At 39.1% G+C, this 26,506-nt stretch overlaps 2 protein-coding genes across 5 annotated transcripts in view; one reads left to right on the top strand and one right to left on the bottom strand.

Annotated features, from left to right (window-relative positions):
• Positions 1-5,632, bottom strand: part of LOC125399935 (ATP-dependent translocase ABCB1) — a 155,337-nt gene extending 149,705 nt beyond the window's left edge. The window contains exon 1 of the mRNA XM_087902427.1: positions 5,490-5,632. The gene's annotated coding sequence lies outside the window, so the exon portion shown is untranslated. The remainder of the gene's footprint in view (positions 1-5,489) is intronic.
• Rundc3b (RUN domain containing 3B) overlaps positions 1-26,506 on the top strand; it is a 151,218-nt gene that overhangs the window by 49,849 nt on the left and 74,863 nt on the right. For 3 of the 4 annotated variants that reach the window (XM_048433597.3, XM_048433598.3, XM_048433600.3), the window contains exons 4-6: positions 3,392-3,477; positions 19,686-19,775; positions 24,794-24,874. In XM_048433597.3, the coding sequence (XP_048289554.3) occupies positions 3,392-3,477; positions 19,686-19,775; positions 24,794-24,874 (257 nt within the window). The remainder of the gene's footprint in view (positions 1-3,391; positions 3,478-19,685; positions 19,776-24,793; positions 24,875-26,506) is intronic. The other variant, XM_048433599.3, reaches the window with a different exon arrangement.

A 26,506-nucleotide genomic window follows, 5' to 3' on the forward strand; every position in this document is an offset into this window, starting at 1 on the left:
AGCTGAGGAGGATCCCAAGGTCAAGGCCAGTTTGGGCTGCAACACTGTCTCAAATCTCATAGTTTCCAAAAAGAAAAGAAAAATAGGACTGATACCAGGAAAACTACAAAAGAAACCGAACTACGGGTCATAAATTTGATAAACTCTTAAATAATAGCAATGACTACATAAATGGAAGCAAAGATGAGTATTAGGAAACTGAACATTTAAAAGAGCTAGCTATGAAATAGAATTCTCATCAAACTAACCATTTGCTGAGCCTAACTGATCTCAATGGCCTCCAAAGGACTCGATCACGTAAAGTAGGTTCTGTAACCACAGTGGAAGTAAGCAGGGCTCCATAACAGCACAGCAAAATGCTTTTATGAGTGAAAATTTGAAGGACCTCTAAGTAGCTCATTGGTCAAAGAGGAAATCATAATCAAAAGACTTAAGAAGGCTTTTGTGTGTGTTTGCGTAACGAGAAATGCTAGAAATCAGTTATCAGATTCCATTTCCAAAAGCAACCACGTAAGTAGTAACTGAGTAGCAACACTTCAATCCCGTTGAAGCAAATTTATCTAGAATAGCAAACGAAGAGCTGTGGGCCCTTTTTGACAGTTGGTATAATTAATAGATTGCAACAAATCTCTTAGTGAAGTAGAACAGATTATAAAATAACCATAATGAAGACAACACCAACCCCATATATCCCGTAGACCAGTGGGTCTTGACCTGTGGGTCTTGACCTGTTTGGGAGTAAATATCCTGCACAACTGGTGTTCACATCGTGATTCATAACAGCAACAAAATTACAGTTATGAAGTGGCAGTGAATAGTTGTGTGGTTGGATGAAGATGAAGAACTATATTAAGGGACCCCAGCATTTGGAGTGTTGAGAACCACTGCTGTAGACAGTAAAATCTGCCGAAGTGATGGAAATCGGAAAATCCTTTTGACCAATCTGAAATAGAGAACATTTGTGTATCCTGACAGTTAGGCTGAACTGTAACTAAAACGTGCTCCTTTGTGCAGATCCATTTTTAACCTGGTGGAGATCTGTGTGAAATTTAGACTGTCTTTTGTCAAATGTATCAAGGCAGATACCTGTACTGTTTGATGTCTTTTTTTCTCTTTTAAATGATGACATCTCATTCTCTGGATGAGACAGGAAGGTAGAGTTCATAGATCAGTCTGTTTGGGGATGAGATGACAGGTTTTTTTTTTCTCTACTAATGGCATTTTTTTGTTTGTCTCATCATATAGTAAAAAGTAAGGATAATATTGTAACCAAACGCACCAATTTTATGGGGACTATTTTAATATGCACAGAAATCTTTCAACGGAGTCTCACAATACTCATTATGTCCTTAAGAGTTACCTATGTTCATGACATTTTTTTTGAAGTCTCAGTGATTTGCCATTGTCAAGTAATAAAGTGTAAATTCCATAACATCGCTTTAGGCTTCCTATATCTTTGTGGCCAACAGCTTTCATAAGTCTTGTTTGTTTTTCTATTCTAGTAAAAGTTCTTTCATTGAAAAAAAAATAAATCATTAAAATTAGCACAATTTGTTACCACAACAGAGAATTCCATGCAATTCAAGGACAGGAAACTAAGTGCAGTCCAGCTCTGTGTGCGCTGGAATTAATAAGTCAGGAAGCAGGACTTGCCCCACATTCTTATCTAGCCACAGCACAGCCTCCTGTGCCTAATTTTCTCTGGACGGTGCCTTCGCTTGCTTCTGTACTTGTGACAGGGTGGCCTTTTGATTCCACACCCCACTACTCACTTCTGCGTCTGTTAGACTAGTTTCCAGTGAGAATCTGGGGACTGTTGGGCAGGCAGCAGCTTGCCTTTTCCTTCCTGTTTCAGTCAGCTCCCCCTCGTGTGGGTTCCTCCAGGCTCACTCAAAAGGAACAATGGGCTGAGTGCGGAGCAAGCAAAAAGTCAGTGTAGTAGGAAGCCGGGCTTGCAGGTACATCCCCATTGTTGATTTTCTTCCCAGCAGCATTGCTGTTCTCGCCTGACTGTGTTTTTATCACTTCCTAGATTGGCTCCTTTCTTGTCTGAATTCATTATATCTGTAGACATTTTCGTGCCTTTCTCTAAGTCCTCTGGTTGAGCATAATACACATATTGATTATGACCTTTACTCCCATTGCTATTTCAGTGCTGTTGCTTTCTGTGTTAGTCAGTTGTTAGGAATTTTCCTGGAGATTTGGGAAGGACTGTAGAAATGAAAGTAAGTAATACTTTACAATCTCTTTAGATATTGTTCCTTATATTCTTTCAATCTAAATAGGCTACAGAAAGGATTGGAGAGGTAACCCAGTGAAGTAAAGTGTTTGCTGCCCAGGCATGATGACCTGAATTCCAATGTCCAACACCCCCCCCCAAAAAAAGAAATCCTGGTGTGGTTGCCCTGGTCTATAATTCCAGGTCAGGGGTCTGGGGGATTAGAGCAGAGACGGGTGAATCCCATGTGGCTAGTCAATCTAGCCAGAACAACCAAATGAGCCCCAGGTTCAATGAGAGACATTGTCTCAAAAAGAAAGAAAGATATAGAGCAATAGATAAAGAACCTATAATTGACTTCTGACCTCCACACATAGACAGGCAAGTACAACCACATACATACACAGAAACCTATACATCTATAAGGAATATTTTGAAGTGTTAATAAAGACTAGCTAATGCCAACTACTAAAAAGGGTTAACACTTTCTCTTATTGTTAAATGATTCACAAGTCAGAATTGTCTCTATGATTGAAATATGCTGACATCTGAGTTGAGTTTTGTTTTTTGTTTTTGTTTTTTTCGGTGGGGTGGAGTTAAAACCAGAACCTGGAACATGCTAAACCAGTGCTGTATCACTGAGCTACATCCCCGGTCCCTGGCTTTTTGTCATTGTTTTCTATTTTAAATCTATAGTAGCATCTTTACCAACAGATTTAGTAGCTGTTGATTTGGGCTTGTAATTGATCATATGTTGTAATTTATTGTTGGTATGAAAATCTCTTCTGGGGGCAAACTGTCTCACACACGTGTTGCTGGAGGAACTACTGAAAGATTCTGCTTCATGTGTTTTACAAGGGTCTCATTTTAACTAGCATGTTGCCTTTTGATATTGAAGTAGAATTTTATATAAATACTTTATGATTCAAAATACATCTCTGTCTAACCCAAGTAGCTCATTTTCCCCAGAGGACATAGTAGCACTTTCATATGTCTTCTGAAAAACAAAATGTATGCTTAATATTATCGAAGTTTTCTGTTTTATCTTAGATGTTTTTCTTAGTCATTCTTGATTTTGAATTATGTGTTCCATATTGTTAATATGTTTATATTTGACAGTGTATAGAAAATATTCGTTAAGTTTCTTATTTGATCCTTTCTTGTTCCTCGTAGGGTAGAGCCTGGATCAGAGTAGCACTCATGGAAAAGCATTTGTCTGAATACATCTCTACAGCTTTGAGAGACTTCAAAACAACCAGGTCTAACAGTCCTTTCAACTTTCTAATGTGTATGACTTGAGAAATCAGAATGAAGAGGTAGTCTGAAGTTCTCAACTTTCAGGTCATCCATTTTCCTTACTGCTCAGATAAATCCCCTGTCCTCTTAGGAAAGTGTGACTTGTTACCTGAATGTACATTGGACTGGCTGATTTGTGTGAGAGGGAGTCATGGTGCCTCAGTGTCTTTTCTTTGAGCCATTCTGACTGTCAGTCTTTCAGTGCTCCTATAGGCTTTTCTGTGGCACGTTTGAAGGAAGTTCTCAGTATGACATTCTTAGACATCTATCTCTTTCTCCAGGGTAATGCTTCTGTATTTCTTTGCTGGGGAGACTATAAATAGATCATTCGCTCACTGCAGAATTAACGGTGGCTTTGTTGTCTTTGTAGATATTATTTTCTAAGGTTACATAGATTTAAGGGATGGCCTGCTGTGTTCTCTGTAAAAATGAAGACCTTACTGCCTTTTAGTTGGTGGTGAAAAGATTCATAGTAGGGCATCAGTCATGAATGGTTAGTTCTTGTCTGGTGATCTCCGTTTGTTGCTGTTGATAACACTACTTCCCTCCATGTCAGAGTGTTTGTAAACGAAGACATTGAGTGATTTCATTACCTTAGACATAAACTGTGTAGCACACAGGGACAAGATGCTATGTAAGATAAAACTAATTAGGATTATATAAAATTCCAAATTTAGCTATTTAGTTGCCATAACACATTACTGGTACTTCATATACGGCAAGTTGTAGAGTGTTTATTTCTCCCTCACAGAGTTCTGCCAGCGCGGGCTGCCGTAGTACTTCTGAGTGACTGTACTTATTTAACCCCGTCTTACTTCAGAAAAGGTGGCAAATGACAGCTGCAAATCAGTTTGATAGCTAAACGATTAGGTACAAAGAACTCCTGAATCTGGCACCCCAGTTTCCATGGTGTAGTGTTTAATGTTGTAGATTTTAAGAAAACTTTGACATTTGCTATGGCGTTCTTTTAGCTAGCTAATGGGAAGACTTCTTCATTTTTGTAGGTAATAAATAAAACAGTAAGCTTTTAATTTTGCAGACACAATTATAATGATAATAAATTTGATCAGGGAAAAGACTTTAATTATGAAAGTGTTTTCATAAGATAAATATGATATGTATTTATTTAGGGTATTTTTAATACTCTTGGCGTATATCTAAAGATAGTGAGATGATAAGCCTTTGAAATGAACCTGACAAAATGAAATATTTAATATCACAAAGAGACAGACTTAATTATGAAAAGAAATATTGAGGGTGTAAATGCTTTGAAAAAAAAAAAAGCTAGAGCATGGTCTCAGAATCTAATATGCTAAACCAAAAATCCTAAGTTAAAACTAAACCTATACAGTGAATATCTCTTATGTAATTATAATATTTCATCTTTTCTAAATAAACACTAAAGCATCTCTCTTAGGTTGTTAGTCCTCTGTCTCGGTTGAATTAATTGGGTGTGGTAGAAGTAACTTTTGAATAGATTGTTTTTGGAACAAGTAGTTTAAATATTAAAGGGATCCGTTTTAGCCTTGCCTTACACCTACCTGTACTCTGATGAAAAGGAAATGATTCAGCTCTAAGCACGAAAGTCTCTGAAATAAAAAGTCTTGTAAAAATATACAAACATTCTGTTCAAAACAGAAACGTGACTTAGTGCTTATTATATGCACGTATGTATACATAAACATATCTGCCCTAATCAAGGTGCTTACATGTAAATACAGTGACTTCATAATTCACAAGAAGGAGACTAAGCACAAAGATATTTCAGAGTTCTCTTCTGGGTTGTAACTAATAAATGAGAAAACCCAGAACATTTTGCTTTTCACTACTTAATACTATGATTTTTACTGAAATAAAACCAGGTAAACCTTTTATTATAAGTTACTTTGAATGTAAATCTTGACCCACAAACACATTTGGAAGAGGGAGTTTGTCAAGCGTAAGGAAAGCACTGGAGAGAACAGCTGTCCATTACCTTTGCTTGACTGCTGCTCGATGTGCGTGCGTATCGAAGGAGAAATGATGCCTCTGAGGATGAGAGGAGCTGGAGCAAGTGGATTTCTGCTGCTTCTGTCTGACTTCACAGACAAAGAGAAATGATAGTCTTAAAAATAGTGGCAGTGTGTTTATCCCGGTGCAAGGGGAGGAGCTAAGGCAGGCAACTTTGAAGCCCTAAGCTGTGGCCATCCAAGGATCCTTGTGGGTGGAGGAAGGGTGGGGAGCTGAAGCGCACATTCCTGGAGAACACGACTGCCTTCAAAGTATTAAAGGATTCCGTGTGAACTTCTTGCTGGGGTGAAGAGTGTCTTGAGGGGCAACTGGAAAAAAAGTGAAAATAAAAACTTGAAGTGTTTTGCGGTGTAGGAATTTGGGTGTTACTGATAGGCAGCCAGAATTGGGAAGTGATAGAGTAGACTCTAAGATTTGTTTTTAAAAGTGGAAAATTGGCTTTGATAGCATCCTGGGTAAAACCTCAAGTGAAAAGTGAATTTAAAACTGAATTAATTTGCTCAAAATTTAATTTCTGCCTACCTAGAAACTAATAGTAATTAAAAACAATAAACTAAGTTTTATAAATGTCATATTTGAAACAATATTGAAAATATTTTGGTGATGGTTTTAAGTAATAAATAATGCCAAAAATAAATTTGGAAAATAGAAAAATAAAATTAGCTTTATGGAAACCCACGTTTAGCTGCTTCAGCATTTAATTTATAGCTGTAAGTTATGTTATAAAGAAATGTCAGTTCTCACAATATTTTGGTCTAAATAAGGGAGGAATTGCAGTGTAAAATAAAATTGTAAATTCCCAAACAATCCTTAAAGATAGATAAAGTTTTTTAATTTTAGGTAAGTAGATAAAATAGTGACAAGTTGCTAAATTTTGCAAGAACCAAGAAAAGGTTTTAGAATCTATAAATAATGATGTGTTTGCATTAAACTTATTCTTCAACATCTGTGAATTTGCTTTCTATGGTTTCTGTTACTCATTGACTGGGAAATTCCAGAAGCAATTGATACATTGTATATAACCTGTCTTACAGGTTGTTATTAATACCTTCTTTAATCTAGTGTTACTGTTAATCTCTTGCTGGAGTTGTTTATAAGTTAAACTTCACCACAATGTGAGTGTACAGGAGAAGGTGGCACACCAGCTGCTCCTGGTCCTCTGATGGCTTCTGTCTGGGGAAACTCACAGGGTGCTGAGATGCTGTCACTCAGAACCAGCATCGGAACTTAGCCTGTTGCATCTGAGCGTTCTCAGCAGGTCTGCTTATAGAGACTAAGTGTGTGGTGGCATGGCTAACCGGGTACTATAGCTCCTGCTTATAGAGACTAAGTGTGTGGTGGCATGGCTAACCGGATACTATAGCTCCTGCTTATAGAGACTAAGTGTGTGGTGGCATGGCTAACCGGGTACTATAGCTCCTGCTTATAGAGACTAAGTGTGTGGTGGCATGGCTAACCGGGTACTATAGCTCCTGCTTATAGAGACTAAGTGTGTGGTGGCATGGCTAACTGGGTACTATAGCTCACTGCTACTGACCAGCTCCTCCCTTGGCAAAGATAACATTTCTACATCTGAAGCCCAATTGTTGTTGAAGTCCAAGTTTTTTCACTATCATTAGGTAAAAGAAAAAAATTGGAAGCCAAACATACTGACTGTCTGTACAGATTTTGATGTGATCAATGGTTTCAGACATTCAGTGGAATATTTTGGGATGTCCTTCATAGGTTAGGAAAGCTCCTGTATTAAGACGAAAAAATAAATATTCAAAGTTGCTTTTGGGTTGGCCTGTCTCATGACTTATGTAAAAACTCCAATTAGATCAGACTTAAATGCAAAATTATTGAAAGAAAACATAGGTTTAGGTCTTTGATTAGTTCACTATTTCCTTGATGTGATATCCTATGTACAAAGACAGATTGGATAAATTGGACATCAATATTTATAACTTGGTCCTTCACTGGACACCATCAAGAGAGCAAACAGAAGAACTTAGACTAGGAAAAAATTTAAAAAATCACATTCTGATAAAGAGTATGTATCTAAAATATATATAGAACGTTTGCTACACATTAATAAAAATAAATTTTTATCTGATGGAAGTATACAAATTTTTCTTAAATAACAGAATGAAACCTGCACGGATAATTTTCAATGTCAGCTTGACAAAACTTGGATCTCTGGACATACCTTTAAGGAGATTTCTAGAGAAATTTAACCGCGGAGGTGATCTGTGAATGCTGGTGACACCAACTATCAGTGGTGGCCCAGACTGAATAGAAAAGCGGACATGAGAAAGCCAGATGAGTGGCCCCTTCTGCGTTTCTGAATCTGCTAAAATGTGAGGACAGCCTTATGAGGCCACCCTCAGGACTCTACATGCCTGTCCCTCTGTGGTGGGTTATAGCCTCAGAGTGTGAGGTTTTCTTTTTTAACTTAAGCACCTCTCTTAAATTGCTTCTCACCAGTTGTTTGGTTATAGCAACAAGAAAGTGGCTAGTGCAAAGCTTGGCATCATTAGCTACCGAGAATACAAATCTGAAGTATAATGATATACTATTTGGTATCAAGTGAGATGTATGTATACTGAAGATTACATGAAAACAAGTGTTGATGAGAATTTGGAAAATTTGGGTCCCCAATACATTGTTTAAAAATTAAGATGGCGTATCCACTTTGAAAACAGTTGGCAGTTCCTCAGAATTTTTAATATTACCATTAGAGCTGTCATCTGACACCTGTGGGTGGTGTGTGTGGGTGTGAGTGATATCTACATGTCAATGCATGTATATAAAATTGATGACATAGTTATAAAAGTGGACATCTGTTTATAGCAGCATTATTTATAATAGCTGAAAGAAGAAACAACCCAAATGTCCATCACATGATCAAAAAAAGAAATATATTGTATCCATTCATTTACCCATAAAAATGTTTGGAGTCCTGAAACAAATGACATAAAGATAAACCTTGGCAACATGCAAAGCCAAAGAAGCCATCCACAGAAGGCCAGATAGTGTGTAATTTTCTTAATTGGAGTGTCCACGATAGCTAAATAAGTAGATAGGACCAGGAATAAGGTGCGGGTATATAGACTGGGATTGGGAGAATTGTTGGCGTAAGAGTTGGAGAGAAATGAGGGATAACAGCTGGTACGCGCTGTGCTTTCTAGTATTTTGTCAAGTGCACACAGGTAGGGTCTTCTGGGAAGAGGGAAAAATTTCTTCTGTCACACTGGCCTGTAGGCAAATCTGTGGGTCGTTTTCCTGATTAATGGTTGGTACGAGAAGACCTGGCTCACTGTGGGCAATGCCGTCCCTGAGCAGGTAATCCTTGGGTGTATGAAAAAGTTAACTCAGCAAGCTAGGGGAAGCAAGCTGCTAAGCAACAGGCCTCCATGGCTTCTGTGCCAGTTCCTCCCTCCAGGGTCCTGTCTTGTTTCCCTTGGGAATGTGACCTGGCACATGTACGCCAAAGAAACCCATTCCTCTCCAAGTTACTCTTGGGCATGTTGTTTATTTACCACAGTAATCAAAGCCAGACTAAGACAGGCACTGTGATACTTGATCTTCCTTGTCGATTTGACTGGATTTATAATCACCTTGGAAACACACTTCTAAGGGTGTCTATGAGGATATTTTTAGAAAATTTAACTGAGAGGAAAGATATAAGCCAAGTGTGAGCAGCACCATTCTGGGGTCCTGAACTGAAAAGAGAGGCAAAGAGAGTATACCAGCTCCATGTTTCTCTGCTTCCTGAATGTGAGCGCCCTAAGACCTCACACTGCTGCCACCGCGCCCTCGCCACAGCGATAGACTGTATTGCCAGATCATGAGCCCAGAGCCTCCCTTTGGTTGCTTGTCAAGCATTTGGTCATAGCAAGGAGAGAAGTAGCCTATTCGGGTCCATTGTGTCCTGTGCTGGAGTTAAGAGAATGTGCTACAGAGAATGAAGCTGGTCATTATAAAACCAATTAAACTGTGTTGTAAATGTACTTTAAATGGGTTAATTTGTAAACAGTTTTTTTTAAGTTTAATGAAGTCATGTGGGTATGAAAAATAACAGGCGTTTATGAATTATGAAAATATTACGAAGTGAGAGGACCTGTGTTCTAGAGTTCTTTTTGACAATTTTACTTAAATTGGATGTACAGGGTATTATGTTGAACTAAGTATGCATTGTGGAATGGCTAACCCCCTGTAGCGGCTCTTTTCCAGTGTGTTCTATCCTGCTTTCTTCTTCAGACGTCCTGAATGCTCCTGTTCTCTGGGCTCAGTCTTGCATGATCTTTTATTTTTCCTCTATTCATGGTTTTTTTTTTCTGGATTTTACTCCCTTTCTTGACTTTAAATATCATTTATATCATCCTGAGTCCACATTTAAATCTCTAGATAAATAGTTCATATATGTGTTCCCCTTCTAATAATGCTGTTCATTGTTATCAAATAACTTCTCCATGTACAGATAGTTGGAAGTGTAAAATTCACATTTGATTTTTCCTTTGTTCCCTGCTTATTAGCAAGTCTTGTTGATCCTATCTTAAACTTATTTGGAATCTCTCTCTCTCTCTCTCTCTCTCTCTCTCTCTCTCTCTCTCTCTCTCTCTTTACCCTCCAAGTAATATCTAGATATTAGATATTAGATAATATTAGAGTAATATCTCTGCCAGAAGCCATACACCTGCTGACCTATCTTGAAAGTAAGAAATCTTGTCAGTTTTCCTGTAGAACATTTAAATGACTGCTTATCAGCCAAGCTAGCATGTTTTTTTTTCTTTAACTGCTGGCAGGCTGGGGGACTTGTAATGAGCGTCTTGACTTCTCTGGAGGATATGTATAGTGAAGCAATCTTTCTCTTAGGCTCCCAGCCAGCTCCCAAATCGGGATACAGAGACCTGTTATCAATTATGAAGGCTTCTCTTATACTTGTCCCACTAGATCTTATAACTTAAATTAACCTGTTTCTGTTTATCTATTTGGGGCTTTTTACCTTTCTTTCATTTTGTATATCCTACTCTGTGTCTGTCTGGCAGTTGTCTGGCTGACTGGCCCTAGGCAACCCCCTCTCTCCCTTGTTTTCCGCTCTCTCTTCTACTTACTCTCTCTGCCTTCCAGCCCCACCTTATCTCTCTACTGCCTAGCTATGGCTGTCCAACTTTATTTGACCAATCAGATGCCTTAGGCAGGTAAGGTGAAACAGCAGCACATCTTTCCATAGTTAAACAAGTGCAGCGCAAACAAAAGCAACAGACCTTTACATAGTTAAAGTAATATTCGTAACATAAACAGATGAAATGCATCTTTACATAATTAAAGGAATATTCCACAACAGTATAGTAGCAAAATTAAAGAAAACAACATGAATAAAATAGTTATAATTGTGCCCTGTGTTCTATAAATATAGTTCACTATTATTGTTAATAATAATAATAATAATCAGCCTACAAAGATTTCTCTAGTTAGACTTATGTAGGTCAGTGTTTCAAATTAAACACTTGAGTGTGCCATTCTTCAATGACCCCAAAAGTATAATCTCATCGTTTCCTCAACAAACTGGTTACTTACCTTTAAGTATTTACCACCATCCTTAAGGTCCTTTCCCTTTGTTTGTTGCCTGTCAATTCCCTGGGACTTTCATATGCTCCAGAGAGAGGGGGCTGTGTCTGGCTTGTTCACCAGTATAAATGCAGTAGGCAGCATCGTCCTTGTCACATAGAAGGACTAGTTAGTCATTGGAAAAATAAACAATGAATCTCACATTCTCCAGACCTTTGTAGATGTATATTGTGTCCCTGTTTCACATTCATTTTAACTCAAGCAGAGTATATTGCTTATTTATAATGTGATCTTTATCTCCCACAAGGGAAGACCGTGTTCCTTACAATTCCTTGTATACAGATTAAACTGGAAACAGAAAAGAAGAATGGCAGTAACTAAATTTCTTTGGCTTAAAAGCTCCCTCATATTTTAATAATGTACTTTCAGGGTAAGGCTGATCTTTACAAAAGGCAAATTTGAACCATGATATTGTACTGGGCTAGCTATGTCAGTCCACCCACAGGCTGTTTATGGTCCGCCTACCTGAGAGGCCTTAACGAGGCTTACAGAATGAGTACTCAAAGGATTATAGGGACTCATTTTAATTACAGCTAGCGTGTGTGATGAGTAAAAGTATGAAGATGCTACACACTGCCAGTCACTAGCGCCTTCTTAGCCGACACACAAGTAACTGGAAGGAATGCATCTAATAAAAATGCAGCTCACAATAATATAAAGATTGGCTTTTAAAATTTTTCTTGCATCTAAAATATTGAACAGTACCCAATGACATACTCTTTTATTTATGTGGAAGTTTTGTGTATTTTTACCTCAGTACTTTAAATATTTATCTTTTTGGAATTCAGTGTACTGTTTTTGTTACTGTTCTCAAAAAATATTTTCTTTAGAACAAAAAATATTGTTAACAAAGGAGTGTTTTCTTAGTGTATACTTGCTCGTCTTGGGTTCGCTGTCTCAAGCTTTATACTCGGCTATTCTGCTGCATACTTAACAGAGTTTTTCTGTTGCAACTTTTCTATGAGACAGTGTTAAAAGCTTGAAATTTTATGATCTCTTGAAATCTTGGAAAGTGATGATAGAAGCCTTGTTAAGGTAAATGTTAATTTCCTTCTACCTCCTTCATGTATAAATAACAAGCGTCTTTAATTTAATTTAATAAAGGCGTAATTTCTTCAGATTAGTTCAATTTACTGTGGTTTTGCTCTATCCCCTCAGGCTTAGAGGCACATTTCTGAAATGTTTCTTCATGCAGAAACAGTTGAAACCATGACAGGCAGCCTCGTAAGGAATCTTTTTCTTATATTTGTTCTCTACACTGTTGGATTATATTGTCAGGCCAGTGAGATGTTGGGTTGAATTATGGTTTGACAAGAATAAGTTATTTAGTATTTTAACAAGTAAAAAATAAAGTAAAAGTAAAAAAATCATTAACTTGAAAACTTGGCTCATTTATTAATTAGTAGATCTAAATCCCCCGTTTCATTAAAATAAATTATATAAATATGAATATAAGAGGCCCCTGACTCTCATAAACAGTTCTCTAAAACCAGTTGTTTTTCGTCTTGGTGTCTTCAGCAGCCCGTAGTACAGTGCTGACAATAGGAAACAAGTAGGCTCTTTCTTTTGACTTTAAACTATAATCTCAAGCTACAATTGGCTCAAGATGGGGATTTAAAAAAAATAGACTTTTCAGGGCTGGAGAGATAGTTCAGTGGTTAAGAGACTGTTCTTCCAGAGACCTAGCACTTGCATGGTGGCTCACACCTATCTGTAACTTTAGTTCCAGGGGATCTGATGGTTTCTTCTGGCCTCCAAGGACCTAAGGCACACCAGTTGTCTGCATACATACATCTAAAAAAATACTTATACATATAAAATAAGAATAAGTAAATCTTTAAAAATATTTCTTAGAAGAAAATAAAAGACTATTGGATGATTCCCATTAAGTTAAGTTTATTCTGAGAAATTTAATTATTGTTATAATTATCATAACATAATTATTGTTCGTTAATGTTCCATAGAATTGAATTATGTAGAACCACTGAAAAGAAGGTGGTAGAGAGAAGGACCGGTACTAAGGGGTAGCAGGATGCAGAGGAGGGAGTCAGGTGAGTGGGACCTGCACCCGAGCTTCAGAAGAGAGAGCGCTGCTGTGCTCTCGCCGGCCTGTGCGCAAATATTCCTTTTACAAGCATATCACAAAAATCAAGCAAAATGCATTTTACATTACAGTGGTTAGATTAAAAACATGGACGGGTGGGTAGAGTCTGCAACTATGTAGACACCAGTCTGCAGAAACTGACTCATCAGGACAGTCTGCAGAAGGGGAAGTCAGAGGGGCAGTTCAGGAAAGACCAGGTCTGGACTGCAGCAGGAGAAAAAAGCTGTTGCAGGGAAAACAAATCCAGCAGAGCAGACACAAGCAGCACCAGGAAATGGAGGTGGTGGCAACACCGAGAGACGCTTTGGCCCACTTGAGGAAAAGCATACACGGGTAGATTCTCCTGGGGAATGAAAAGATTTCATGGTAAGGATGGCTACAGAACTTATAACATGGCGTGTTAATGACTGAGCCTGGCTTACCAGACAAATCTAGCTTTTTTTTCAACCTTTTTGTAAAAATGTGGATTCCATTCTAGGGGACTTTACAAATGAGAGGAAGTGTCAGGAAATACAAATTAAAAGGACTATGATGTTGAAGTTGTGGCAGGGATAAAAGAATGCTTCCACGTGGTGACAGGGTGTACTCTAAAGACATCTCTCAGATTACCCTCAGACCCATGTCTCAGGTAGTACGGGAGGCCACACCAACTGGGCATTTATGTAAATTAGAATGGTGTTGGCCTGCTCGCCTATGAGCGAGATCTTTGTGCTGAGAGCTCTGCTGTGGTGAATGATGCTGAGACTGCACTGTCTTTCCTGACTACAGGATAACACTGCGAGGGCACCCGCTCACGCGTTCGCATCTCTGTAAAGCACCTCTGTTGTATGTTGTTGATGATGATGGGGCGCCCGCTCACGTGTTCTCATCTCTGTAAAGCACCTCTGTTGTATGTTGTTGATGATGATGGGCACCCGCTCACGTGTTCTCATCTCTGTAAAGCACCTCTGTTGTATGTTGTTGATGATGATGGGCACCCACTCACGTGTTCTCATCTCTGTAAAGCACCTCTGTTGTATGTTGTTGATGATGATGGGCACCCACTCACGTGTTCTCATCTCTATGAAGCACCTCTGTTGTATGTTGTTGATGATGATGGGCACCCACTCACGTGTTCTCATCTCTGTAAAGCACCTCTGTTGTATGTTGTAGATGATGATGGGGCGCCCGCTCACGTGTTCTCATCTCTGTAAAGCACCTCTGTTGTATGTTGTTGATGATGATGGGCGCCCGCTCACGTGTTCTCATCTCTGTAAAGCACCTCTGTTGTATGTTGTAGATGATGATGGGGCACCCGCTCACGTGTTCTCATCTCTGTAATGCACCTCTGTTGTATGTTGTTTTCATGTACAGATGATGATGGACTTTAAGTATGTTGGTAGCTAGCAAAATTAGTGGTTTCTGTTATCTTTTACAAGTTTATTAATAATTAGTGGCCAAAAGAATAGCTCTAGTATGAAATGGCACATCCATACATGGATGCCATTGTACTTTGCTCATGTTCACCTCTCGAGTACCATTTTATGTCCCCCTTCCAAATATTCTCCTTTATGCTTCATGTCTCTCCTATATAGACATACATACATGAAGAACATGTGTATGTATGAGAGAAATATATATGTATATAAAAGAGAAATTTCAGTGTTTGAATCTGACTTTCTTAGCACAATAATCCTCAGTTCCTCTCATTTTTTTTTTAAAAAAACATAATTTTGTTCAGATAAAACTATGGTTCTAATTTTCTTTCTGTTGCTGTGATAAACAATGTGACCAAAAGCAGCGGGGGGGGGGGGGTGGGGGGGCGGGGCTCTTTGGCTTACACTTCCAAGTCATACTCTGTTGTTTAAGGAAGTTGAGGCACGAACTCAAGGAGAAACGTGAAACAGAACCCCTGGAGAAACACTGCTTGATGGTGGCTCAACCGTAGGCTCATGATTATCTAGCTTTCTCAGACAGCCCAGTGCCGCTTCTCTAGAGATTTTGTCACCAGAGTAGGCGGGGCCTCCTGCATCAGTTAATAACCAGCACAGATCCCGTAGATGTGGTCAGAGGCTAGTCTGTTTCAGGCAGTACCGCAATGAGACTGTCAGATGACTATAGGTTATGTCAAGTGAACAATTAAAGCTAACTTTTTAACACTTTTTTAACACTTTAACTTTTTTAACGTTTTAACTTTTTTAACACTGTGTGTGTGGGGAGAGAGAGAATTTTTTCCTTCATCTCTGTTGGTGGAAATCTAGGATGGTCCCATATCTTGGTTATACACACACACACACACACACACACACACACACACACACACACTCACAGTGCAATATAAATGGGATGTGGCCTTGTTGTATACTTAGGTTCCTTTCATAAATGGAGAAAATACAATGGATCGCTTTTCCTTGTACCTTTTCTTTTATTATTTTCATTCCAGAGTTACTACCAGTATATCCAGTGAAATACAGCAGTGATACCCTCTAGATTATTTCGCTGCCTAGTTGGCAATGCTGCTTTGAATTGTTGATGGTTCTATTATTTGACACTTTCACAATAGAGTAAAGTTGCTTGGAGTATGCCCCACAAGAAGAGAGATATCATAGTGTATGCAAGACCCTAGATGCAATCTGTAATACTGAGAAAGAAGACACAATTAAAACAGCAATATAATAACTTATATATTAACAAACTTAAGGATAAAATGTTCTAGAAGCATTAGGAAGTGCTAAAACTTTCAATATAGCCTATATACTGGAAGTATGCATCCATTTGTGCAGTTTTATGGATTTTATCTGATGGTCCTTTAAAACAATTTATTTAGAAATTATTTTAGACAATATTCTTTGCCCTCTGCAAGTTCTTCCAAGATCCTCCCCCACCTCCCTGCCCATTCAACCTCTTGTTTGAAGGTTGCCCCACTCCCAAAAACATGCCCCACTCCCAAAAACAATAACCAAAAAAACCAAGAAACAGGAAAAAACAACCAAAATAAAATTGAAACAGATAAGCAAACTAAAAAAGAAAAGAAAAGAAAAAGAGAAAGTAAATAAGACAAAAAAATAACAAGACAAAAAGTAACACACAGAATGGACTCCGTTTTGTGTTGTCCAACCACTGCTGGGCATGGGGACTGCCTTGGGTTGTTGTTAATATACCCAGTGACACATTGAGGAAAACTGGTTTTTCCTTTCCCAGCAGATTGCTTCTTGGTTAGGGGTGGACATTGTGCCCACTTACCCTTCTCAGCACTGGCATTTTGTCTAGGTTGAACCTGCGCAGGTCCTTGTGTGTTCTCTCATGACCTCTGTGAGTTCGTGTCTATCAGCCTTGTGTCTGGAAGACACTGTTTCCTTGCTAATCTCTTCACTTCTTCTTACACATAGATCCCCGAGCCTTGAGAGGCGTTTGATAAAGACTTCTCATTTAGACTGAATGTGCCAGTCTCTCGTGGATCTCTTTATTAACTATCAAATACTGCCACAAGAAGCTTCCCTGATGACAGTTGAGTGATGTACTGATCTATGGGTATAACAGGATGCCATTTGGAATTGAAAGACTCTAAATGCATTTGTAAGCCCCCTCAGCCCTAAGACATTTTTCTAAGACTTTACATTCACTCTCTCTTGGAAACGGGACAGTTGCTCCCCCCCCCCCCCACACACACGCTGGACTGCTCATCCTCCTGTGTCCTTGTGAATAATCTTCAAACATAACTCCATTCTGGGAATTAAGGCAAAGACAACCCACAGATGTTGACTCAGTTCCTGATGTATTGATTTAGTCACTAGAACAATGTCAGGAAGGCCACAGATGCTCCCCTTATCTCACCTGACCACACAGCTATTCTCCTGCCCTGGAATAGACCGATCACTACTAGTGACCTTTTAAATAAGCCAATCCAGTAAGTTGGAAAACAACCTACAGGTTCCCCCTTGTGTCTGTGGCTTTTCGCTTTAAAAGATGGGCTGTCACAGCTATCGGATGTCCTTCATATCCCGAACCTGAAGGGCCCTGTCATGACAGAATAAAAATCCTCTTGCTTTTGCATCAATTGTGGTTATGAAAGTGGTGTCTGAAGCAACTCCTTCCTGACGTTTGGACTTCTAGTCCAACAGAATCATTTTATTGATATGCTCCTTTAGAAGAATAAATTGCTAGGTTGTCCCCTGCTCCCATGGCGTCTCTAATCGCAGCTCCTGGCCCCTGTAGCAGTGTCATGTGTGGCTTCCTTCTCGTCCGGGAAGCCGGAGTAGAAGGATTAAATTGGATGGGGTGGAAAAGAAGAGTAAGGAGGGGAGTATGAGGGGAACGACTAACTCTAAAGGCGTTTTAAAAACATGGAAACCCACTACTGTCGAAGCTTTCTAGAATGTGTACATAAATGAAAGGAATTTCACATGTAGTCACCATATATATGGAGGAAACAGTACCTTAAATAAACATCTTATACCACCAGGTAAAACCTCAGTGCCAGTAATGTGCTACATTTGTTGAATCGCTGGTCAAAGGGATCCTATAGATCACCCCATTCTATATCGCAGGTTATAGCCAAGGCTCTTGGTTACTCTTACGTCATAACCTGATGGTGAGGCCTATTGCTGAAGATGCAACTTATGTTTGTCATTAGATACAGAGATATTGAGCTGGTGCTACACCAAGTAGCTACTACGGAGAAGTGTTCATGGTGCTGGGAGGTACTTAACATACTCCTAGAGGAGAAAAGTACTCTATTTCACCCAGTTTTAAACCCTGTGACCTACAAGAGAGGCCGTCCTGTGAAATATACTGGCACAAATGGCATCGGAGTAACCAGCCCCTTTTGGAGTTAATTGATTTTATGGTTATTAAACCAGAGAGCATTGGGTTTTTTCAAGTCGTCACTTTTGGTATCTTCACACAAAACTGTTATTGTTTTTTCTTTGTGGCTAGTACTTACCAACATGATAGACACAGTTCATTGCATGGCTACAGTTGGCTAAATAGTCAGTCTTTCAGGGATTGTTTTAAGAGACAAGCATTAGGAGTAGAATTCTCGTGTCTCTAGTAAAACACAAGGCAGGTGTGGGATCGAAATCAGATACATGTTCTTATCTAAATGTCTCTTTTTTTCTAAAGATTTATTTACTTATTATGTATACAACGTTCTGCCTCTATGTATGCCCGCATGCCAGAGAAGGGCACCAGGCCTCATTACAGATGGTTGTGAGCCACCATGTGGTTGCTGGGAATTGAACTCAGGACCTCTGGAAGAGCAATCAGTGCTCTTAACCACTGAGCCATCTCTCCAGCCCTCTAAATGTCTCTTTTGTGGAACACTTTTCATGGAACTTAGAGAAACATCACTAATCTTTGTTAGACTAGAAGTTTTAGTTTTCTTGCTTTTACGTAGATCAGTGAGAGCAGTTCTCAGAAGGGGCGGAGCCACAGATAATGTTTGTTCCAGCCTTGTCCGGTGGCCTGTTTGTAGGTGTGCACCTGTCAGGGAGTGAATGGCTGGCTCTCGTTTTCCTCTTCATGGGTTTTATTAATCAGAACCTCCTTATGAGCTATAACAGGGTTAAAAATTTTTAAATATTTTTGTTTTAAAAGAAGTTGTGTGATTTAGTAGAAAGAATTTAAAGTGCTGAGTTACCGACTTAGCTGCTCATAAACAAGGAATCCAGCAAATTATCTTGACCTTTAATAGCTTGAATTTAATAGCTGGTACATTCCTTAACATTTTCAAAGGAAACTTTAAACGAGCAATAGCCAGAACAGGATGGCTTATAGGCATGAGCAGAGGCGGAATTACACTCACAGCTCTGTTAGAGAATGTGGTTTCTTCTTCACATACGACATCATGATGACCGTCTGCTCCAGTCTTACAGCAGTGTTAGCGCGATTACCAAACACCATGCTTTCTAAGTCGTAAACTTCCTGCACATAAATAACTAATGTCTACGCAGTTTTGGAAACAGACCCCAAGAACTGAACCTGAATTTGCTGCCTCTCACTTGACATTTATATGACTTTATATTAAGGAAATTTCTGGGCATCTAAGGTCCATTGAGATTATTACTTTAGAGATTCTTTTTCAGAGAGAGTGAAAAATCATTTAGAAATATTGATTTTATTTAGGATGATGAGTTTGAGTGTTCTTTGTTATTTTTATTTGACATTTACATGATTTTATATTAACTTCTGGGCATCTAAGGTCCGTTGAGATTATTACTTTAGAGATTCTTTTTCAGAGAGAGTGAAAAACCATTTAGGAATATTGATTTTATTTAGGATAATGAGTTTGAATGTTCTTTGTTATTTTTATTAAGGCTTTAAATATCTTTGAGACTGCAGTGGTCAATTTTTAAAATATGCATTCAACAAAATTGAGCTCTTCCTGTGTTACTTTTGGCTGTGATTTCTGCAGGCCAAACCTGAGTTTGTTTTTAATCCGCATGTATTCACTGCATTTTTTTTCAGGAGGTTTTATGAAGATGGAGCCATTGTCTTAGGTGAAGAAGCAAACATGCTTGCTGGCATGCTGCTTGGGCTCAATGCGATCGACTTCAGGTACTCACTGTTCAGCAAAATGAATTCAGTTTTTAAGTGATTATACCTAACAGTTTCTACTCACGATTTTTCTTTTGGTTTGCTAAATAAAGCACGGTTAGGCTTTGGTATTGGATTTTTATTGCTTTCAGAAGGACTAGTTTTCCGATGTCCTAGAAGAAAGAAAGTGAGGTGTTTCTAACTTAGCAGGCCTACTCTTTTAAGATGAGTGAACGGAAGAGCAGCCTGTATGGGCTGCAGCAGGACTCTTCCGACGGGGAGGAGATTTCTGTATCTCGCTCTTGGTATTTTCAGCTACTGCTGTAAAATGTAAAGAAGTAGATTCAAAGCAGATTTAAAGTAAGCAAGAGTCTTCCTTTCCCAAGTCCAAATAGACAAAATTCTGGGAGGATGTCTTGGCTATCTTACACATCTTGTATTATTAGCATTAATTTGGAATATACAATATTGTTCATTTTTCCTTTGGTTCTCCGTAAGGTGAACCAGTCCCAGACTGATCACAAATGCTAATAATGGTTGCGGTTAGGTTACTTTCAAGATTCTGAAAGCATCATTTTGCATTTAATTTATCTTAAATTGTACGTTGTATTAAAAGTAAAAAGTTGTCTGTAAGAAAACTCAAAGATAAGAATGAAGGAAGAATATTTTATGAACAGTTCAAGAATATTAATGATACTGAAATGACTTTCAGGTTTTGACTTTAAATAGACTGCTATAATTTTCATTGAGGTTATTTTTTCTAGTAATTTACCTTCTCTTCAAAATATTTATCACTTCATAGGTTCTGGAGTTCCCCTATTTATAATTTAATAAGCAAGTAATAGCTTAATTTTTAGGTTGAACATCATAAAATCTAAATGTTTGAAGTTTTTATTGCAGTTATTTAATATATGTGTGCATTGTGGGGGCACATGTGACAGGGTACTGGCCTCTCCTGCCGTGGGGGTCCTGAGGACCGCATTCACATCATCAGGATTGATGGCGCCCTTTACTGGCTGAGGTGTCTTGCCAGCCTGAAGACTGTTTTTTAGCCCTTGAGTGTTGTCAGCTCTTCATGTAGGTGTCCCGTCATCTTACTCCTATAAGTCTGTCTTTTAAAAGTTTTATTTCATATTCAGATCACAGCATTGCACCCCTGACAGCGATATTCTCATGGCCATGTCATGGTACAAAATGCATATAGTGTAACTTTTAAAGTCCCCACAGACTTTGAGGGTTCTTCCACTGTTCAGAAGTCTCAAGATCGAAGTGTCTTTTGACTGTGAACCACGGTTGAATAAAAAATAAAGTACAACTGAGTGGTGGTGGCACACACCTTTAATCCCAGCACTTAGGAGGGAGAGGCAAGCGAACTCTGTGAGTTTGAGACCAGCCTGGTCTACAAGAGCTAGTTCCACGACAGCCAGGGCTGTTACACAGAGAACCCATGTCTCAAAAACCAAAGCCAAAAAAAAACTACATACTTGCACTATACAATGGTACATTCCCATTTGTAACACAATGAATAAAAACCCAGAGACAGAAATTGATGTTCAACCTGAAGGTCAGAAAAGCAAAACAACTAGCCACTGGCTCTTACCTCTCTATCTCAGTCCAAAATGGTGCCCCTGCCTCCAGGAATCTCAGAATGAGACTGTGTGTGGGAATTGTCTCCTCCCATTTTACATTCCTCTCTAGTGCTAGGATTAAAGGCATGTACCACTACTGCTAGATTTCTTTGGCAAACTAGTGTGGCTACTGGGATTAAAGTTGTGTGTCACCACTACTGGTCTTAAGACTGACCAGTGCGACTGTTTTAGTCTCTGAACTTCAGGCAAGCTTTATTTATTTATTAAAACACAAATGAAATATCCCTACACCCACTCTGAAAAGGAAGAATGCAAGCATGCTGAGGTTAGACCAGAGGACCTGCAGCAGGGCAAGCACCAAATCCTGTAGTTCCGTGTCCGCGGCTTTAGTTTCAAAGGATGGAAAGACCCATCCTTCCATCTACCTTGCAGCCTACAATATATGCCACTCTCTTTGACTGTTTTCAAGCCTGGTGTGCAGTCCTCCTGAGAAATATATTTTATGGCCCTAATATCTCCAACATCTTGGAATCTACACTCTAACCCTGCTTTCACCTTCACGGCTTCATGCAATGGCCTCAGAGGGCTTCTTTGTAGGTACTCCAACCTGGCACAGTCACACATTGCCTGCCATCAGCAGTTTTCTGAATTCCTGGAAGAGGAGTCCCTGATCCACTCACATGTGGCACCAAACTAGACTCACTGCCAAATTCTGCTTCCAGCTTGCGGGGAGCCTGGGGAGCCTGGTCTCCTTGGAGCCCAGTTGTAGCAGTTTCAGTATGCTAAACCTGGTAAAAATGTTCTCTATACAGTCACTTTCCAAGAACAAGAAAAATATCAGTCTCTCTCCTTTAAAACCTTGGAGCCTTTAATACTGGGATCTTCCTCAGGAGATCTTTCCTGTTGCTCTGGTGCAGAGCAGAAGGCTTCTCCTTCATGGCAAGAATCTATATATAATCTATAGCAATTAGAGTCTTTTCTTAGCACTTGCCTTGACTGTAACCTTAGCTTCCTAATGCCCCTTTCCTCCCCAAACTGTACATTTTCTGTTTCTAACTCATGTTCTTTTTCCTTGTAGAACGGAATAAGCTCAATCAGCAATGATTATGCCACTTCTACTAAATGTTATGCTGTCTTAAAATGTCTCCTGCCAAGGAAATTAGTCCATTACTTTTAAATTTGATCTCACATAAATTCTCAGAATATGAGCCAAATGCAGCCAGATTCTTTGCCAAAATATTGCATTAGTGATAGAATCTTTGTTTCTCGTGGAAACCTCATCAGCTGGGCTTTCACTGTCCAAGTTTCTCTGGGTTGCTGTTACCAGGTTCTGTTACTGCTGCCGTCTAAGGTTCCATTAGAGTGGCCTGCTAAGCTCTGCATACAACATTCAATGGCTTTTCCAGCCCAAATATCCAAAATATTCCACTTTCCTTCTTTATAATAAAGGTCTGAAATTACATGGTCGGGTTTTTCACAATAATGGCCCATTTCTGATACCATTTATCTGTTAGCCTCTTCTCTGTGGCTGTGATAAAATGCCCTGACGTGGACAACTTAAGGGAGAAGGACTCTGTCGTTTCAGAGGAATAAAATCCATCATGACACAGAAGACATGGCAGCAAGTAGGGATGGCATGGTGACAGAAGCAGGAAACGGGAGATCACATTGTGTCCCTGCTCAGAAAGCAGAGTGAGAACAGTGGGCTTGGGAGTGGGTAGCGGGGGACAAGCAATAAACCCTCAAGCCCTCCCTCACTGACATAATTCCTTCATCAAAACTCCACCTCCTAAAGACTCCATAACCATCTCAAACAGTACAATCGGCTGGGAAACAAGTGTTCAAAACAATCATTATGGATATTTATATCCAAAGAATAACTCTGTGTGTGTGTGTGTGTGTGCGTGTACACGTGTACATGTGCATGCACAGTACTTGGGCAGCAACTTTATGGAGCTGCTTCTTTTCTTCCACCTTATATGGGTTCCAAGGATTGAAGTACAGTCACCAGACATTGACAGCAAGTGTCTTTAACTGCGGAGGCATCTCACTGACACTGTGTGCTCAAGTGAAAGCAGATACCTAAGCCGTATGTCAGTCATGTCTGTGAAAATGGAGGCGCGTGTGTGTGAAGTGGCGCCACTTTCATTTTGTCCTGATTTGAGCCTGGGAAAGTAAATGCATGCTTTTTGTATAAGTATGTTTGAATGAATATTTTGGCCGTCAAACTTTGGAACAAAATCAGAAGGTGAGAGCTCACAGGTGATTTTTTTTTCCTCTGAAATATCAATGTGATTTTTTATAAATGTTTCCGCATTTGTATGGAGGGTGTGATTTTTTTTTTTTTTTTTTGCTGTGGTTGTTTTAGTTGTTTGGGCAATGTTTTGTTTAAAACTGGCATAACTGGTGTGCATCACTGCACCCAACTCTGGAAGATGTGTTTTTAACAATAGTTATCATTAGCCAGACACCTTCTTCTCTTTCTGTGTGTGTTATACAAGAGTGGAGATCTGGATTCGGGGTCAAGAGATTTAGATTTCCTTTATTGGCATTGTGAGCATTACAGCATGCCCCTGGGCATATTGTTTAACCATTTCTATGACCTTAGGGTCTCAGAAGAGGCTAACTAGGGATTAGAGGATTTCCAGCACCTCTTGGAGGTCTAAGATCCAAGCTTTTTCATTTATTGAGATAGTTTAGAAAATTCTTCGTTGCTAATCAAGCAGACCTTTCAAGGAGATAGTGTCACCTGAGAATTTGTATTTAAACATGGAAAGCAAATCTTTCTCATTCTCTAGTGATATTTTGAATGACCAATAAAAATCAACATATTGGCAAATAGCATAATAAAGTTTAGATTGTGTGGAGTTTTGAAGAATAAGGGTCTCCATAGACTCATATTTGAATGCTTAGTCACTAGTTGATCTGTTTGAAAGGATTACATGGATTAGGAGGTGTGGACTTGTTGGAGGGAGTGTGTCACTGGGATTGGACTCTGGGGTATAAAAAGCCCATGCCAGGACCGTCTCTCTCTGGTTGTGGATCAGGATGTAGCTCTCAGCCACTTCTGCCTGCCTTCAGCAGCACACCTGCCTGCTACCGTACTTCCTTCCGTGATGATAATGAACTAAGCCTCTGAAACTGTAAGCAAAGCTGCCAATTAAATTCTTTTTTTGGAGTAAGAGTTTCTGTGGTCATAGTGGCTCTTCACAGCAATAGAACAATGATTAAGACCTTGATTTCCCAGTAAATTTTATTGTTGCTTTATGAAACATTATCTAATATATTAATTAACCTGCCATATAATGCTTGTCATTGATATTGAAAATTAAATATTTAAGATACTTATTTGTAGCAAGTAACAATTATATTATGAACAAAGACATTCCTATGCAGTTGGAACTTTAATATTTATGTACTAATATGAATATTTATTGTCTGCTTTCTTAGCTTCTGCCTAAAAGGAGAAGGATTGGATGGCACCTTTCCTGCTGTAATAGACTATACACCATATTTGAAGTTTGAGCAAAGGTACTTGCCATTTTGAAATATGTTGTTGAAATTTTAATTGTAACTTAATACTTTGAACAGTTTTTATCTGATTTAAACTTCGTATGTAACATTTGTTTCTTATCAGAAATTATTAGTTACAACTAAGGGGATGGCTCAGTGGATAACGTCTTTGCTTTACTAGCATGAAGTCCAGTTGGCATCACCAAAACTCATGTAAAAGATAGCCATGGTGGAATGGGTATGTAATCCTAGTTCTGGGCAGTCAAAGACAGGTGCTTCTCCAGAACTCATGGCAGGCAGTCCAGCTGAACTTGTGCTGGAGAGTCAATAGAGACTTCATCTCAAAAAGTACCATGGAGAGTAATACAGAAAGACACCCAAAGTTGACCTCTGACCTCTGGCCTCCAACACACACACACACACACACACACACACACACACGCATGCACACACACACACACACGCACGCACACACACACACACACGCACACGGGTGGGAAGACATTGAGAGATTATTAGTGAGTTCTACCTCCAACTGCACTACCAATATTTATGAAAATATAGTCTTATATTTTTTATAATACTTTAAAAAATGCTGGCAGTTCCCAAGCGGCCTGTCCAAGATTCCCAGGCGGTTCCGGCATCCCGGGAGAGATGGCAGGCAGCGGGCTCTGGGAGCAGCCAGTGCTGCGGCAGGCAGACACATGGCAGGTGGGCAGGAGACAGAGACTGGATAGACACCACATGTAGAGTGAGATTGAAATATTTATTCAGGAGGTTATGAAGGGGAAGAGAGAGAGAGAGAGGAAGGGAGGGAGGGAAACGCCCGCAACCCCAAGAGGAGAACAGTAAGAATGTGTGATCCAAGATGGCGGGGAGAGGTCAGGGGTCGTCGGGAATGGGTGTGGCTTGTCCCTTAAAGGGCCAAAAGAATAACAATATTAATCTCAGTATGCTGTTTGTATAAAAATATCTATTTATATTGCTAAAGTCATTGTAAAAGAATAACTATACATGCTCCGAAATAAGCCATTGAAATTTCAGAACTATAATTCATTAGATTGGGTTCCATTTTGTAGAAATAAATTTTACTATCTTTTTGCTGTAAAATTTCACTTATTTTAGGTAAATTCAGTGACAAGTCTACTGACCCTTAAATTGTTCACTTCTAAAAAAATGTCTAGCAATGAATCCTACTGCTAGTCTGTGTAACGGTATTCTGTAAGAATTCTAGATTTTTATAACCTTATTGAAAATTAATTAGCTGAAATCTGTAGGTGTTTTTTGTGTTTTCCTGAAAAAAAAATGATCCTGTGAATAGCATAAAATTCTATTATACTTAAATACTGTAATCAGGCCATAGTTATAAGGGACTCTGTAAATTCTGTGTCGATGTAATATAGATACATAATCATTCAAGATTTATTTGATGCATACCTAATCTAGGAAACTCAGTCTCTCTCTGTCTCTGTCCCTCTGTCTCTGTCCCTCTCTCTCTTTCTATTCCTGGCTGTTCTGGAACTCACTGTGTAGGCCACGCTGGCCTCTAACTCACAGAGATCCACCATCCTCTGCTTCCTGAGTAGTGGGATTAAAGGCACATTGCCACTATCTACTATTCCCAGCTTAGAAGCTCATTTTTTTAAGTAC

Source organism: Myodes glareolus, chromosome 27 (genome assembly GCF_982192425.1).
Source record: "Myodes glareolus chromosome 27, mMyoGla1.1, whole genome shotgun sequence".
Classification (NCBI taxonomy): domain Eukaryota; kingdom Metazoa; phylum Chordata; class Mammalia; order Rodentia; family Cricetidae; genus Myodes; species Myodes glareolus.